Source organism: Triticum dicoccoides, chromosome 4B (assembly GCF_002162155.2).
Source record: "Triticum dicoccoides isolate Atlit2015 ecotype Zavitan chromosome 4B, WEW_v2.0, whole genome shotgun sequence".
Taxonomy (NCBI): domain Eukaryota; kingdom Viridiplantae; phylum Streptophyta; class Magnoliopsida; order Poales; family Poaceae; genus Triticum; species Triticum dicoccoides.
The window spans coordinates 409,604,213-409,621,516 of NC_041387.1; the positions used below are offsets into that span (position 1 = coordinate 409,604,213).

Below are 17,304 nucleotides of genomic sequence, written 5' to 3' on the forward strand. Positions count from 1 at the left end.
AACACGGTTTTTGAAGACCCGGGATCTCTATCTAGCTGGCGATACGTTGTGTCATCCATGCACCTTACGCATCCAGAAAATCCGTGGACTACCTGCCCCGCAAGATATCCGTAACCGAGATAGTCGTGCACCGTCGTGAGCAGTGCGGCTCTCATAGGGAAATATTCTTTCTCTGCGGCGTCCCACGTATTGGCTGGCGTTTTCCACAGCGTGTCAAGCTCCTCTTTCAGCAGCCCCAGATACAGATTGATGTCGTTCCCTGGTTGTTTCGGCCCTTCAATTAGCATACTCATGTGAATGTACTTCCTCTTCATGCACAACCAGGGGGGAAGGTTGTACATCCACACAAACACAGGCCAGGTGCTATGTGTGCTTCTCTGGCTGCCAAACGGATTGACTCCATTGGTGCTCGCGCCCAGCACGATGTTCCTTGGATCGTTCCCAAATTCTGGGTATTCAAAGTTCAATGCTTGCCACTGGCTCGCATCCTTAGGGTGACTCAGCATCTTGTCTTTTTTATCTATCTCCGGATCATTTGCGTCATCTTCTCGCTTCTTCTCCTTCCTATCCGCGTGCCAACGCAGGAGCTTTGCTACCTTAGGATCCGCGAAATACCGCTGCAGACGAGGAGTGATCGGAAAGTACCACACCACTTTTCGAGGAGCTTTCTTCCTCTTCTTGTATCGAGTGACACCGCACACTGGACATATTGTAGACTCCGCGTGCTCGTCCCGATAAATGATGCAATTGTTCATGCACACATGGTATTTCACGTGCGGTAAATCCAGAGGACACACGATTTTCTTCGCCTCCTCCAAACTGTTCGGGCACTTGTTCCTCTTGGGAAGACGTTCGTGCCAGAATGACATGTTCTCGTCGAAGCATGCGTCGGTCATTTTGTGTTTTACCTTCATCTCCAGGGCCATGAGCGTTACTTTCAGGCGGGTATCCTCGGGCCTGCATCCTTCATACAATGGAGTAACCGCGTCTAACTCAAGTTGATCCATCTTGGCTTTCTCTCGGGCGGCAGCTCTTGCGTTATCCGTCTGCTTGAGAAGCAGCTCTTGAATATGAGGGTCCTGCACCCAGCCCATCGATGGTCCAGCGTCGTCTGCTCCGCCGGCATCATCATCTTCATGATCATGCCCGTCACCTACTCCGGCATCTTCCTCATCATCATGTCCTGCATCTTCTACATGATGACTGTGTACAGCATCACAGTCGTGATCATCTCCTGGGGATTCTTCGTCTTCTCGCCCACCCGAGCCGCGGTGGTTGTCTTGCTGCCCTTCCTCATTTCTTGCCCGGCCCGCATGGACGACTTCGTAGTCATCTTCATCACCTTGCCACCGATAGCCATCCATGAAACCACGCAACAGCAGGTGGTCCCGCACCTGCCCGGAATCCGGGTCCGCAATAAGGCTCTTCAGCTTGCATCTTCGACACGGACATCTTATCTCCGTCTCGTTCTTTTGAAGCATCTCGGCCTTCGCGGACCTCAAAAACCTATTCACGATGCCTTCGGTCATCGTGCGGACCATGGTCGCCTGCGGGGTAGAGCAAAACGATATTTTAGAACCAAACAAAAATTTGGCATGACCTTCCCTAAAAATAGGACCAAAAAGAATGCTTAATGCCAAAATTCTCGCCGAAACGGAAATGAATCAACATTCCGGCAAAATATTGGCAACTATCGCATATCAAATACCGGTACACCTCCAAACACAAACACATATGCAACACCATAAACATATGCAACACCACGAACATACATAGATCTAGCTAGGCCGTAAAAAGTGCATGTGCACATTGTTGTAAGGAGAACAACCTAAATATAGCTTCCCCCCTTACTTACCTATTAAAACAAGGTAATTTAACCACTTAATTTGAATGAATCTATGGTGGAAATGAGGTGAAAAAGAGGAGGCACCCGAGACAAGGAGGAGGTGGAGAGAATGAAGTGGGGAGAAAGTGAGTGTGTGGGTAGGAGAGGCTGTCCCAAATATCTTGTTGCTGCCCACTTACTAATGGCGCACCTCTTGCATGGTGCGCCATTAGTAGTTACAACTACTAATGGCGCACTTAAGCAGGATGCGCCATTAGTATGTTTGGATAGGCGCACTAGTTCAAAAAAAAATTCTATACTAATGGCGCACCCACTGCCTGGTGCGCCATTAGTAGTTACAACTACTAATGGCGCACTTGGGCAGGATGCGCCATTAGTATGTTTGGATAGGCCCACTAGTTCAAAAAAAAATCTATACTAATGGCGCACCTGCTGCCTGGTGCGTCATTAGTAGTTACAACTACTAATGGCGCACTTTGCCCGGATGCGCCATTAGTATGTTTGGATAGGCGCACTAGTTAAAAAAATTTTGATACTAATGGCGCACCCGTAGCATGGTGCGCCATTAGTAGTTTAAACTCTAATGGCGCATCAGATTGTGGTGCGCCATTAGTATATACTAATGGCGCACCATCTTTCTGGTGCGCCATTAGTGTCAATCTCATCTATAGCCCTTTTCCTAGTAGTGCCATGGCCAGTGCTGGAGCTCCGCCACGGAGGCCGCGGTCGAGCAGTTGGGTGGAGAAAAGAGCCGTCGTGTGCCCGCGCTGCGTCGGGCAGTCGACGCCTGAGGGAGAGGTCGTCGAGTGGGTCGCGCCTTGCAATCTACCCCGGTGGATGGAGCAGCGTTGCCGGCTGCTACGCTTCGTTGCTCGGGGGAGCCGGGTTGTAGGCTAGTTTCACGGACGCTCAGCCCACGGCCAAGTGTTGATGTTGATGGGGGAGTAGAGCTGCTGGTTGCCGTGCCTCGTCGAGCCCGTGACTCTACCATGGGAGCCGTCGCCAGTCCGCGATCGAGTACCTATGCAGGAGAGACGAACCGTCGCGCGTGCGGGGCCGGGGATACGGCCAGCCTCCGCTTCCAACATGAGAGTCACTGCTGAGCAGCACCCAATCGGACTCATCTCCGCGACGGGAGCCGTTGATCAGCTGACTCGGCGGAGGAATCCCACGCAGTCGGTTGCTGCGTGTCTCCGCTCAAGGAGCCGGACCGCCGGCCGGGGCCACAAGAAAGACAAGGAAGACATTAGGATCCCTTGAAGGAGTTGCCCACGTCCAGGACATGTACGTGCATGCAGGAGTGGTTAGTTAGCGGTAATTAGGCAAGATGCGTTACCGTTTGTGCATGTAAGGGAAGTTTTCCTTTCCCACGGCCATTTAACCCCTGCATGCAGGAGGCTTTAATTAGCGGCAGTTAAGCAAGAATAAATGGAAAGGTAATTAAGGTTAGAAGGAAAGTCATAGAGCCAGTCCGGAGGAGAGCTCCGCCACCACGGAAACTTGTCAGGCCGGAATCTGACGGCAGTCAGAGAGGTGGCGATGAGGAGGATAAGCAGCTGGGTGCAGTCCAGGCGCGAGAGTCGTGGACCGGCACAGCCAAGGGCGAGGCCGGTGCGAACTTGTGGTCGCGTTTCACTGCTCGAGGAGTAGGAGTCGTGCGCCGTCGGAGTCGCACTTCAACGCCCGCGGAGCTGGGCCAGTGCCGGCAGTCGGGCCTCGTCGCCCGAGGAGCCGGATCGACCGCCGGTCGTCGTGCTCCGCAGGCCGAAGAGCCAGGCACAGCGTTAGCGGCTGTGCGTGTGTTGGCGCTCGGCGACGGCGTTCGCAGATGAGGCCGGAGATGGCAACATGCGGACAGCGGCGCTTCATCATCCGGGAGCCAAGCCACCAATTGGTACAAAGGAAGGCATTCTTTTGTATGAGCTCGTGTGCATACAGAAGAAAAACAAACAATCATTAGATTAATGGTAGATTGTAAAGAACAAGATAGTATGGAATGGGACTTCCTGATCCCTCTGTATGAAGAGTGCCATGTCTCTTCTGTGGATGGAGTGATGTCTGGAACATCCTGGATCAAACCCTCCATTGAGGATTGTTGATCGTCGGACGAAGATCGAAGAAATTAAACCATTTGCATCATGGCTCGATAGATGCCATGCCCCAAGGTGGGCGCCAACTGTTGTGGTTCTAAGTCTGACAGTAGAATAGGGGTAGGATAACGGAGCATGATCTATCGAGATGCATATGGGTGACACGGTGGTTTTAACGAGTTCGGGCTTCTCACGATGGAGATAACACCCCTACGTCTCGTGCTCCGGAGAAGCTTTGTTTTATCTGAGTATATATCCGGGGATTACAATGTGTGTGTGAGAGAGAGGAACGGATCCCCATGCCTGAGCTAAGTTCTGAGACTAATGGTGAAAAGAGAGAGAGGTGGAAGAAAAGAACCCCAATCTAGTGGTGGGGGGTGGCTTACATAGAGTGCGCCACCCCCTCACCTCTTATGTTACAAAGTGGGGCATGAATGCCATAATGTCAGCCCACTACCAAGCCCTCACCATGAGAACGATGCCGACTGCTTTGTTGCCTGCCGGTCTTCGTATATCTGAGTGAGTCGAGCGGTTGAGTGGTGAATTGTCATCCGAGTGGATGGTATACTGCTTAGTCGAGTGGATCGTATGCTGCTTGTCCGAGTGGATAGTATGTATGTATGAAATTTATCTGGACCCATGTGTTGTGTGGACCCCATGCTTTATGATATTTCGATCCTTCGTGGGCCTACCTGTTATGTGTATCCCCAACACCGACTGCTCTTCAGATATGATGTCAGGAAGAATTCTCTTTAACCTGTTTGCCACAACTATGGACGCAATTTTATAGATCACGTTACAAAGGCTAATTGGACGAAATTGAGAGAGTAGTGTAGGGTTCAAAACCTTTGGGATGAGTACCAGAACCGTGTCATTGATACACTCGGCTCCTTCTTCCTCTTTTACTATTCTGAGAACTGCATTGGTCACCTCATCCCCGCAAATATCCCAATGCCTTTGATAGAAGTGGGCTGGAAAACCGTCTGGCCCCAGGGCCTTTTTTTGAGTGGTAAACCTGACTTTATTGCATATTGTCTCGGTTTACAGGAATAACAAAGGGATCATGGGGAAGTCACAGCCACACATGGCGCCCCTGATCTAAAAAAGTTGAAAAGTTTGCTAAATTATGAGCATCTACATTTTCCTTTCGACCTTCAAAGATGAAGTCACATCGAACAAAAAGTCTTGTCTGGGCTTGTATCTCCTTGATAATATTGCTATATCTTCCTTCTGACCCCGATTTGATTTCTTCCACGACAGTTTTACAGTCACATGCAATAACAATGTGATCTGCATAAAGATCCTGCGCTAGAGCAAGAGCCTCGCGGCAGGCTAAAGCTTCTAACATTGGTGGATCGGTTATTTCATCAAATACCATTGCCGAAGATCCCAGGAAGAGTCCTTCATGGTTCCTGCCGATGGTAGCTGCCGCCCCTCTTCTTCCGTTTTTTGAGATTCCCCCGTCAATTTGAATTTTCACAGTCCCCGGTTCAGGCGCCCTCCATCCTTGGCCAACAGCAGGTACCGCAACTGCCTGTCGCTCCTCACTTGGTTTCGCCGTTCCCGCTTGTAGGAACGGAAGAGAGAAAGCTGAAACGAGCCCACGGTAGCCAGCCAAGCCCAGATAACGCAAGCTAGGCCTTTCCTAGAGGCCCACACGGGCGGCCTTGGCGTATCGCTCGTGCTCCCCAGTCCCCACCCAGCTCGACCTCGTGAGCTCCGCCTCCGCCTCCCTCCGCCTCGCTACTCGCCAGCAAGCCACCCACCCAAGCTACAAAGCTCGCGGCCGCACTCGCATGCTCCTCCGCCCTCCTCGCCTCCCACGCCTCTCTCCTCGCCGCCTCCGCTCGGACTCTCCGATGGCTTCCACGCTCGCCTTGCTCAGGCCGTCCGCGCCGAGCCCGGCGACGACCCTCAGGGCGCCGTTCAGATCTCGGGTCTCCACTAGAGTGTCCGTCGGGTCGGCAGTGGCAGCAGGCGCCGACACGCTCTTCGCCGACTACAAACCCACCACCGCATTCCTTTTCCCCGGCCAGGTACGAGTCTTCTCGCTCGTTAGCTGACGTGTCTGATACACGCATGGCAATATGACAACCAGAATTGTAGTAGCTAAGTTGTGGTAATGGTGATCGTTATGCAATTATTCGTGCGAAGGTGTTTAACTTTGAAAATAATTGGTACTCCTATCAAGCTGAGTGAAATATCTAGTCTAGCAAAGATGGCAAATCTGAAGGGATATTAGGCAATGGGAAGTGTTCATTTTAACTTGGTTGGTTGTACGAATGGGGAAAAAATCACTTCACTGCCTCAGTTGGCGTGGATCATATTTTGGCCTTGAGATATTAGCTTATGATTATTAGGTTCTCGTAGGAGATTATTTTAATTACAATGATACATTTCCCTTGCATTCAAGTACATGTGCATCGTGTGTGCTGCCTCATTCATGTGTGTTTATGCTTTCTTTTCCTCTCAGGGTGCTCAGGCTGTTGGAATGGGTAAAGAAGCTCTTAATGTTCGAGCAGCTGCAGAACTATTTGATAAGGCAAATGATATACTTGGGTATCTACAAACCTCTTATGCGATTTACCTGTTTGCTCCCCCTAGCAAACTTACGCTTTGAAGTTAACAAGTGTCCATAACAATTCCAAGGGGAAAACCGAAGATGTTCATGCTTGTTTAATTTTGAATGTAGCTATGACTTGCTGAATCTTTGCATCGATGGACCAAAAGAAAAGCTGAACTCAACAGTGATCAGTCAGGTTTCTGAATTTCAGATTCTTCGCTCCCACTGTATTTTACATTATTCGTTTTCATATCCATGCAAGTAGTATTCTTATGTGTCTACCCTCCGCTGCTGCTTACTGTTAGCAACTGAAACATGTCTCTTTAATAGTCATTCAGTGCAATATAGTTTTCAACCATGAATACCTATTAAGTGCTAAATCTTGTTAATCAGTTACAATGCTAGCTAAGTGTTTTTTGTACCAACATCCATGCTTTGTAGCCTGCCATGTTGCTTCAAAAGGGAACCAACAAGATTGTTTTGCATTTTATTTTTCTCAGCTATGCTGCATACATTTGATTGTGAAGGATGATTTGGTTCAGATACAGTCCCAGATCTTGTCAGTTAGAGCTGTATACTGATTGTCGAACAAAACCATTTTGCAGCCAGCTATATATGTTACCAGCCTTGCAGCTGTAGAAGTGTTACGCGCACGTGAAGAAGGCCAATCTGTAATTAACTCCGTAGATGTCACATGTGGTCTCAGCTTGGGAGAATATACCGCGCTTGCATTTGCCGGTGCCTTTAGGTATTGCCCTTGTTCCGTTTATGAAATCATGCATTTGCTGTTTTAAATATAAGCATTTGAATTCATGATCAGGATGAAGCTAACTCAGAGTGTATGTTAAATTCAATCCTGGTGAACCTGTGACAAGATGGTCAAATTAATAGCCCCATAGCTTAGTATTTTCTTTTCAGTGTGTCAAGTATGTATGCTTAAGCAGTTTCCAACATGCAGCTTTGAGGATGGTCTCAAGCTTGTCAAGCTTAGAGGAGAAGCCATGCAGGTTAGTGCCAATAAGATATGTGTACTTTGAGTTTCTGACTTCCCAAATAGATTGCTCATGTTCTTTATCTTTGTAGGATGCCTCAGATGCTGCCAATAGTGCGATGGTTAGTGTGATTGGTCTAGATTCAGAAAAGGTGCAACAATTATGCGACGCTGCAAATGAGGATGTGGATGAAAAGGAAAGAGTTCAAATAGCAAATTTTCTCTGTCCTGTAAGTCATTCCTGAATCGGGAGGTTATTTGTTTCCTACTGGGGCTTGCTAAGGTCTTAGCATGGTAATACCTTGTTGCAGGGTAACTATGCAGTTTCTGGTGGTGTGAAGGGTATTGAAGCAGTTGAAGCCAAAGCAAAGTCTTTTAAGGCCAGAATGACGGTTAGTGTTCCCATGCATCCACAATGGTCCATGTATGTAAACATTTGGTATACCTGCAATGAAGTGTGAAACCTGGTTATCGTAATTTACAGTGGTTTTGAAAACTGAAACTGCGCAAGGTCATTATACTGAATAGTGCTCCTTGGTCAAAAGCATAAACCGTTTTGTACATCTTCATTGTTACGCAACTTTGACTATAAATTTTGGTGGCAATATGTCAGACAACAGACCATGGTGCTAATAATAGAATAATATTGCAAGAGTACAATTGGTGAAATGTCTTGTTGGTTCCCTTTTTGTAATATTGCAATTTATATAGCTTTTGTTTGTATTGGTGGTGAAGGCTAAGAAAATATCACTACGTGCATTCTAACATTGTGTATACTGTTTTTTAACAGAGGGGGTAACTGTATACTAATATGTAACTTGATACTGTGACTTGTCGTGGGGGATTAGGAAAAGTGTTGAAAACCGTTTCCTCTGTTGCATAGTCATAGTAATCAAAGGTTTGTTGTATATGATGTTGACAATTATCTTGCCAGGTTCGCCTAGCTGTTGCTGGTGCTTTCCACACGAGCTTCATGCAACCTGCTGTCTCAAGATTGGAATCTGCGTTGGCTGCTACAGAGATTAAATCACCAAGAATCCCAGTAATCTCCAATGTTGATGCACAGCCCCACTCAGATCCTGAAACAATCAAGAAGATCTTGGCACAGCAGGTATTGGCTCTAGACTACACTTGAATTCATGTCGCAGCCCTATTATACAATGACTTGGGCGTGACTGACTTGGTGGAGAAACAGGTAACCTCTCCTGTGCAATGGGAGACTACTGTGACGACTCTTTTGGGTAGAGGCCTTGAGAAGAGCTATGAACTAGGCCCAGGAAAGGTAAAAATAGTTTCTTAACAAAATTTCTGACTGGATAACAAGTCTTCAGAGTCTGTGATGATATTTATTTATTTATTTTTGCTCATCTGGCATAAACCAGGTTATAGCAGGAATCATTAAACGGATCAACAAAGGTGCCAGCATCGAGAACATTGGCGCATGAGACCTGTTTATAGGGGCAAATAATGAAGTTAGGGGGGCTGCTTAGATTTAAGCGACACTCCTGAATGTACTAAAGGGCACGAGAGCACCACAGGGTCTGGCAATTTCCTGTCATTTGTGAAGAACATAGATAGTGTTGTACAATCATGTTTCATTGGCTAGAGCTAGGTTTCTCGGCGGTTCAGCTTGCCCTCTATATTGTGAGGACCAGAATGAAATTTCAGCTATAGTTCTGAGTTTTATCAGTAATTTTATGCCCATGGTTCACTGTCTGACATCCCATTCTGAATTCATTCATGTCTCTCGACAATGAATTTACCATCAGCTGAACGCAAACAAAACGCAAGGCTGTCAACCATATTCTCCGATTGAAGCATAATAATGCTTGGGTCACCGAGCATGAGAGGAAGGAGGAAATCATTCTCGAACACTTCTCCAGCGTCATCGGAAAGACAAATGCTAGAAAAGAAGACTTCAATTGGGATCACTTTCATTTTGAGGATTGCGACCTTGGCAATCTTGATGATCCCTTCACGCTGGAGGAAGTCCACAATGTCATCAAGCAAATGCCCAATGACAAGGCCCCCGGACCGGATGGGTTCACCGGATTGTTTTTCAAGTCATGTTGGGGCATTATTAAAGAGGATGTTATGCGGGTGATCCATCAATTTGGTAACCTCCATGTGGCCAATCCATTGGCTTAACTCAGCGAACATTGTGCTCTTGCCATTGGCTTAACTCAGCGAACATTGTGCTCTTGCCAAAGAAAGATGGGGCGGAGGGAATTGGTGACTACAAACCTATTAGCCTAATCCATGCCATAGCCAAGATCATTGCCAAGTTGCTTGCGGTCCGTCTTGGGCCTCATATGGACAAGCTTATCTCCAAGGCTCAAAGCGCTTTCATCAAGAAGAGAAGTATTCATGATAACTTCATGTATGTGCGCAATCTTGCTCGCCGGCTCCACAAAAGCAAAACTCCATCCATCCTTCTCAAGCTTGACATTCGGAAGGCTTTTGACTCCGTACGTTGGGATTACATTCTTGATCTCCTCCAACGAAGAGGCTTTCCTAGCAAATTTCGTGAGTAGGTTGCGACCCTCCTTTGCACATCCACTTCCCGGATTCTACTCAATGGTGTTCCCGGCCCCCCTATTAAGCATGGCCAGGGCCTTCGCCAAGGAGACCCGTTCTCGCCCCTATTGTTCGTCATCGCCATTGACCCTCTCCAACAAGTGTTGGATTTGGCCACTGCTCATGGCTTACTCCATAAGATTAGAGGTCGTGGGGCTGTTTATAGGACCTCACTCTATGTTGATGATGCAATGGTATTCATGGCACCCATCAAACAAGATATGGACAACATGTCGTCCATCTTGCGCTGCTTTGGTGACGTCACCGGATTAGAGACAAACTTCCAAAAGAGCTCCTATGTCCCCATCCGGTGTAGCAACCGCAACCTAGGAGAGATCCTCCATAACTTGCCGGCGACCCGAGCTCACTTTCCCATCCGTTACTTGGGCCTACCACTATCCATATGGCAACTCAAGAGAGCAGATTTTCAATTCCTTGAAGATAAGGTTGCCGCAAGGCTGGTACCTTGGGATGGGCAGAACGTCACCACTACGGGTCGTGGTAGCCTTGTCAAGTCGGTGCTCACCTCGCAAGTCATCTACCATGCCACTCCACTTATCATCCCGCCACCTGTAATAAAGAGCATCAACAAAATCGAGAGGGCTTTCCTTTGGGCGGGAACAGACAAAATCACCGGCGCAAAGTGCAAGGTTAATTGGGCTACTGTGTGTCGACCAAAGCATCTTGGTGGATTTGGTGTGCTCGACCTTGACAAGTTTGCTCGGGCCTTGCGTTTGCGTTGGCTTTGGTATGAGTGGAAAGACCCGGACAAGCTTTGGGTGGGTATGGGGAACCCATGCGACAAGGTGGAAATCAACCTATTCTACGCCTCTACCATCATCTCAATTGGCAATGGTGCCATTGCCCCCTTTTGGGGTTCCCCTTGGCTCAATGGAAAGAAACCGAAGGACATTGCTCCTCTCATTTACTTGGCCTCCTCGCGAAAAAATTGGAAAGTCAAGGAGGCCTTGGCGGATGATGCTTGGATTCGCAAGATAAACCTCAATACGGTTCTGACCATGGAGCACCTTAGACAATTTCTCACACTTTGGGAGCAAATTCGCCACACCCACCTACGCGAGGATGCCATCGAGTGGTTTTTATTCGTCGGCATCGGCTTATCACGCACAATTCATTGGATCTACGGGCACCACCTTCCACTGCTACATTTGGGGCGCTTGGGCTCCGCCGAAGGTGAAATTCTTTGCTTGGCTTGCAACCCGTAATAGGATTTGGACGGCTGACAGACTCGCTAGGAGGGGTTGGCAAAATTGTGGATTGTGTCCGCTTTGCCAACGTGTGCAAGAAAATGGAGGCCATCTTTTCTACAAGTGTCGCTTCACCCTTAGGATTTGGAACCTCGTCAGAAATTGGCTTGGTCTCCATATGATTGACATGTCAACTTGGGACAATTTGCACTCTCTCTCGCTTTGGTGGAGAAACATGTCTGGAAGCAACATCCCCAATAGAAAGACCATAGCATCCCTCACTATGCTAGTTGGGTGGACCATTTGGAATGAGAGAAACGCTCGTATATTCAGGCACAAATCAACACCTGCGCCGGTCATCTTTGACACCATCAAAAGAGAAGCTAGACTTTGGGTTACTGCGGGTGCACACAAATTGGATAGCATAATGCCGGAAAAGTAATGGACCTCATGTAATATGTGTGGTGTAACAAACAAACTCTATTCTCCTTCTTAATTAATGGATGAGGCAAAGCTTATGCCTCCGTTTCGAAAAAAAAACATTGCGCTAAACAGAAACAACCAACACAGTCACTCCCGGCCTCCCGGATGATGTAGAAACGGTCTTCATCCTCTTTCCTGCCCGAGGTCCTTATTTTGACTTAGATTTTGTTTCCTTGGCCGTGTCGGTGAGGTGCTGGCTGCTGATGACAAGATCCATCTGGCCGATCTGTTCCGACCAAGGGCCAACTCCATACCTCGACGACGTCCGATCCATGTCCGCGAAGTGCGAGTAGGGGTATATATTGCCAGATTTCTCATATTTGTCATGCAGGGTCAAAAATCTTGTCGGGACAACCTTAATGCTTGTTCCATATTGTTTTCGGTGTACTTTTGCCTTTACAAGTCGTTTTGTGTTTAGTTGTCCTTTCATACTAAATATTGCTTTCTTCGATAAATATAATATAGACACCCAACTGTTTCTTAATACTCATCCAGTTAAGTTTATCATACTCTCTCCAATCAGGTTTAGAGCATCTCAAACAGAAGGACAAAAGTTCCGCGCCCTAAAATAGTTTAGCACGTCACTGTAGCATTTTTAGCGCGCCGGACCCAACATTGGTTTACCAGATGCCTAAAAACGCGCGACAGAAAAACACACAGTGTAAATTGTGAAGGCACGCAATCCGGCGACTCAATTTGCAGCATGTGATAGCAGTTTTCAGCGCGCGCGCAACCCTGTTTTACGCGCCATTATTTTACAGCTTCTGCTGGAGCTGTCCGGCGCCCAAAAAACCCAAGCGCGCGGAGCAATTTTGGGGTGCATGTTGAAGATGCTCTTATAGGGTGAAATGTAAATGTATTGTATATCATCTAGAGCATATCTTTTGAACGCAAGAAGGGCCCCGAAGGACCCAGACTATATTAGATAAGCATGCAACATCTTACATGAAGGCCCAATAGAAAAAGAAAATTACAACCCAGGCCGGACATTTTTGCAGATAGGACCCCAGACAGCAAAACTGAAAAGCAATCGAGTCCTCTTCGCCATCTTCGATCCTGGCCCAATCCCACCACCTCCGGGGACGAAACCACTTGGGACGGAGGAATGGCTACAGCACCACCGGCGAACAACCGGAGGTAGACAGTTGAAGTGCCAGTCGAAGAACATGTTAAACTGCCTCCCATATGGCTCGACGGCCAGGAGGAAATACAGGAGCCGGACGTCGTCGCCGGAACTCCGAGTGGTCGCCTTTCGACCAGAAGATGCAGCGGCGCAGTGGCGAGAACCTCGTGGTGCTCTCTGCACCAAGATCCCCAACCATTTGCTGCAAAACTTGCTCCAAGGACACGCAGAGAGGATAGAGCAGCAAAATCCCTTTCCTCCCTCTTCTTCCAGTCCACCTCCATGGCAGCTCGAGAAGAAGTGGGGAAGAAGGGACTTGAGCTCCAGATCTGGGACACCCACGAGCTTATTTGGGGGAGGAACGCCGACGAAAATCTCCTCTGCCTCTGGCTCCGACCACCGGAGCACCGTGAAGAGGAGCTTCACCGCCGCAAGCAGCTGGTCACAGCTCGCCTGCAGCAGCCGCATGCCTCCCGACGGCATGACGCCAGTCCTAAAAGCAACCTTACATCTACTCTGTACAACAACCCAAGCTCTTCTCCCTGCCCTACTCCGGCCGGCCACGCCGTCGGAGAGGAGAGGGGCCCGAGCCGGGCCTGAGCAAGAGACGACTCTCAAGACGAGGAGGGAGGAGAGGAGGAGGAGCAGGTTCGGGCATCTAGAGCATATCATTAAATTTATATTCAAATAAAGTTCAAAAACCTATAATTTTGATAGCATATAAAATAAAATAGAATTTAGATTCAGAAACGCTTGGCCTCACACGGCTCGCGTCAAATCGTCTCCATGACCATCCGGTCAAATTTTGATCATAAACCTATAATTTTGATAGCATATAAAATAAAATAGAATTTAGATTCAGAAACGCTTGGCCTCACACGGCTCGCGTCAATCGCCTCAATGACCATCCGGTCAAATTTTGATTGTGCAGCACGAAGCAACCCTACCCCATACACTTGGTTTGCAACTCCTCCCTTGTTGCAAGGCGCGAGCGCAACGTTCGGGTCTTCTACCTCCGGCCCCCTCCCGATCCCATCGCCCCTCCACGCCCGATCAGCCGCCAACAGCCCTCGTGCATGCGCACGCCACCAAACGCACCCGCGCCGCTGCTAACAAGAAGCGCCCAGCCGACAAGCCTCACTCTCATCGCACCGTCGCCACCCTCACTCTTCCTTTTCCGGTCTCACGTTGGTCAAAATCCGGCACCTCTAACTCCTCTCCATCTCGGAGATCGTCGGCGACCTCCTGCGGCGACCGCTGCTAACAAGATCCTCCACGCTGTCCTCGACTATCACTGACAGCCTCCACTGCTGCAGCCCCTCCAACTACACAGCATTGCTCACGGCCTCACGCGGCAAGGATGCAAGGGGCTAACAATCAGGTTGCAATTGCAACGAGTTGTAGACGGCTGTGGTGCTGCTGCAACATCTCCATTACGCATCAGGCCCCCTAAAGTTTATAAACATACAATTTTGGTGGGCACGTCATATTAATCAAAGCCGCTAGAGATACTCCACCATCATGTTATCAAATTGTAAGTTAAACATCAAAATACTTACTAGAGAAGAGCACAAACACATGACAACAATACCAATAGATATGCAATAGGGAATTGCACCGACTAGGCAGAACATGTTGAACAATTAGAAACGAAATTGCTCTGCGTACGATGAAGTCGGGTACTATTTCCATACGAGATGATCTCACCCATCCACGGAATTCATCCAACAGCTGCTGCTGATTGTCGTACATAAATCGTACAATCTTGGTCTTACATGTAGCAACGCTCAATTAGAAATGACAATCAAGTGCAACAAGACAACCGAGCAGAGGTTCATAATTTAAATGCTCAAAACTTTAACATTGTTCACGTTCATTGCCAATCTCCATCAAACTTCCTAACCCCAGATCGTTAACAAAACTATGTTTCTGGAATACATTGATAGCACAACTAACTGAGACCTCGACCAAAACATTCGGATCAGAAAGATATGAAAATGGAGACATAAGGCATGGATCTTCAGGCGGTTTCAGTCACAGGGTACTCAAAGACAACGTCTTTCCCACAAAGCCTGCGGTAGACTGCAGAGAAGGTCTCCAGCTTGTATTCAGTGTTGTTGCGCTCCTTTGGGTCCAAGTAGATCTGGAAGAACATCAAGATAAGATCAGCACTAGATTTGCTTGCCAATCAGGCGAGTGCTAAGTGCAAGATGCTGCTAGGAGAACTTGCCAAACAAGAATCATATCAAACAGTACCAGTTGTAGAACAACTGCAGCCACCAAATGAGTACATGCATGCTTTAACTTCTAACAGGGTATTTATATGATGATCAATAAACTCAAAAGTTGAATGGACTACCTTGATGACCTTGGCACCATCCAAACGGTATCTGACACGCTTCCCCACAATCTCAGCTGGGTACACGACATCCTCCAAGATACCATCATGAACAGCTGTCAGGGTCCTGGTGCGAGGGCGCTGAACAGCAGAACCCTTCTTGGGTGGCCTCACAATCCTTCTTGTTGCAACAAAGACAACATCCTGTACAAGTGAAGCACATTTATTAAATTTCATTGTTTCAATTTTTATCAACATCATTTCAGAGTTCAAACAAACTCCTCAAGCTAAACAACATGTTACAGTTTTTATACTGATGATCTGGGACGAAGTGCAAGGAGCTCAAGTGTAGCCAATAAGCTTGGAGGCAAAGATTTACAGTACAAACATGAAAAAAGAACAGTAGAACTTCAGTTTGACGACTGCAATTAGCTTATTATAGATGCCAACGATGGCTACCTATTGAGCAATTTGCTTTCATTTAAATGCAACCAACGGAAAACTTGAGGTAAACATGCTCATGGATACGACCTTGCCATGATACATTTATGTCTTAACCAACTTCATAGACTAATGATGTTGTGATTTATTATGCTCTGAGGTGCCGTTAATTTTGACATTCACATCCTAACACGGAAATAACAGATTCTAGTATACTCAGTCAGCTCCCAATAACGTATCTAATTGTTCAGCACTGCTACTGCAAGATACTATTTACAAATTACAACAATTGTGCAGCAACTTAAACATGCGCTTAGACAGAAACTGATGAAGCGAAGCACAACAAAGTAAACAAGAATAAGCAATTCACCTTGCCGCTAAACTTCTTCTCCAGCTCCCTGACGAGCCTGACATGGATCTTCCTGAAGGGCTTGCGCAGACGGTACGGCACATGGATCACCACGGCCTTCCTGTTGCCAACAACATCCATCTGGCTGCAAATACAGCACTACCGTATCACAACGCGCCCACAAGTGCCAAATAAATCGGGCCGACCAATAGATCAGGAGGGTCTGGATGTAGCGAACGGCGACTTACATTGCAGTGTTGATGTACAGGTCCTTGAGGTCGCTCTTGAGCTCCTGGTTGCCATTCTCCAGGTCAAAGAAAGCCTACGAGATATTAACCACCACAGGCATGTCAGACCTTGACAGATCCAAGCGAAGAGCAGTTCGGGGGAAACTAAGGAACGACAAAAGGCGGGAGAGGAGAGACGCGGGAAGGCCGCTCACCTGCGCAACGGTGTCCTCGAACTCGGAGGGCTCGACGCCCTTGTCCTTCTGGATCTTCTTCCTGGCGGTGTACATCTTGCTTCCCTTTCGCCGGGCCCTGCAGACGCAAAGGTTGGATTCGCAGAGCGTACACGGATCAGCAACGAGCGGGCAAGGGGCAGTGGCGGCGGAGGGAGGGAGGGAGAGGGAGATAAGATACCTGCGCGCGAGGAGACGAGGGAGCAGAGAAGTGGAGGCGCCGGCGCTAGGGTTTGGGAGGAGTCCTGGGAGTCTCGCGGAGAGCGCTCTTATAAAACCCTAGCCGTGTGGACTGGGCCGACGGGAGGTCGTATAGTGGCCGGGCCGCATGTAATTTCGTCTATGAGCGCGGCCTTATCGTTCTTTCGGGGTTGCCATTATTGGGCTGGCTTTTCAATGAAGATGGGATTGCGCTAAAGAATGTGTTATGTGGCTTTTATCCACCGCTCCAGTTTCTCAAAAAAAAAAAAAAACCACCGCTCCAAAAAAAAGCGGCTTCTTTTTTTGCGGGAAAAATTTGTATTACTCACGTAGCAAAGTTACTATCGAAGTTACAGAGATTAACAACCTCATCAGGTCTAGAGCCTAGCCATAGTGCAACACGAAGTTCTACCAAAAACTGCCAGCATATGGCTTACATTATTTTGACTATGACGTATGTGAGTAATACAAGATTTCCGTTGATCCATGAGTAAAATAATCTCATGAACTAGAAAACTATTTGAAGATCTGTCGTTTCCTCTTTTTTCACAAGATTTAGAGCCTCTAGTCAGTCTGTTTCAATCATTATTTGCAAGTTACTCAGTTGCAAAGCAAGTGATGCCCCCTCACGTAT

General features: G+C 47.8%; 2 protein-coding genes across 2 annotated transcripts; one reads left to right on the forward strand and one right to left on the reverse strand.

Moving 5' to 3' along the window:
• The first annotated feature begins 5,609 nt into the window (after nt 1-5,609).
• On the forward strand, nt 5,610-9,209 carry LOC119296386 (malonyl CoA-acyl carrier protein transacylase-like). Its single transcript, XM_037574781.1, has 10 exons — nt 5,610-5,972; nt 6,410-6,495; nt 6,629-6,695; nt 7,105-7,247; nt 7,458-7,506; nt 7,583-7,720; nt 7,802-7,882; nt 8,425-8,601; nt 8,686-8,772; nt 8,873-9,209. Exons 1-10 carry the CDS (start codon nt 5,733-5,735, stop codon nt 8,933-8,935), a joined length of 1,131 nt encoding a protein of 376 aa, XP_037430678.1. The 5' UTR covers nt 5,610-5,732; the 3' UTR covers nt 8,936-9,209.
• A 5,437-nt stretch (nt 9,210-14,646) lies between these two features.
• Nucleotides 14,647-16,790, reverse strand: LOC119296387 (40S ribosomal protein S7). The gene is made up of 6 exons (XM_037574782.1): nt 16,651-16,790; nt 16,452-16,548; nt 16,258-16,331; nt 16,031-16,154; nt 15,241-15,423; nt 14,647-15,024 (listed from the first exon to the last, which is right to left on the reverse strand). Exons 2-6 carry the CDS (start codon nt 16,524-16,526, stop codon nt 14,902-14,904), a joined length of 579 nt encoding a protein of 192 aa, XP_037430679.1. The 5' UTR covers nt 16,527-16,548; nt 16,651-16,790; the 3' UTR covers nt 14,647-14,901.
• Nucleotides 16,791-17,304: the final 514 nt, after the last annotated feature.

Excerpts from the sequence above, each read along its gene's own strand:
- LOC119296387 (XM_037574782.1), bottom strand. The coding sequence starts at position 16,526 with ATGTACACCGCCAGGAAGAAGATCCAGAAGGACAAGGGCGTCGAGCCC. Across the intron at positions 16,155-16,257 it reads CTGTACATCAACACTGCAAT|CCAGATGGATGTTGTTGGCA; the intron begins GTAAGTCGCCGT and ends CTGTATTTGCAG. Across the intron at positions 15,025-15,240 it reads ATGGTGCCAAGGTCATCAAG|ATCTACTTGGACCCAAAGGA; the intron begins GTAGTCCATTCA and ends ATGTTCTTCCAG.
- LOC119296386 (XM_037574781.1), top strand. The coding sequence starts at position 5,733 with ATGCTCCTCCGCCCTCCTCGCCTCCCACGCCTCTCTCCTCGCCGCCTC. Across the intron at positions 7,248-7,457 it reads GCATTTGCCGGTGCCTTTAG|CTTTGAGGATGGTCTCAAGC; the intron begins GTATTGCCCTTG and ends TCCAACATGCAG. Across the intron at positions 8,773-8,872 it reads ATGAACTAGGCCCAGGAAAG|GTTATAGCAGGAATCATTAA; the intron begins GTAAAAATAGTT and ends GGCATAAACCAG.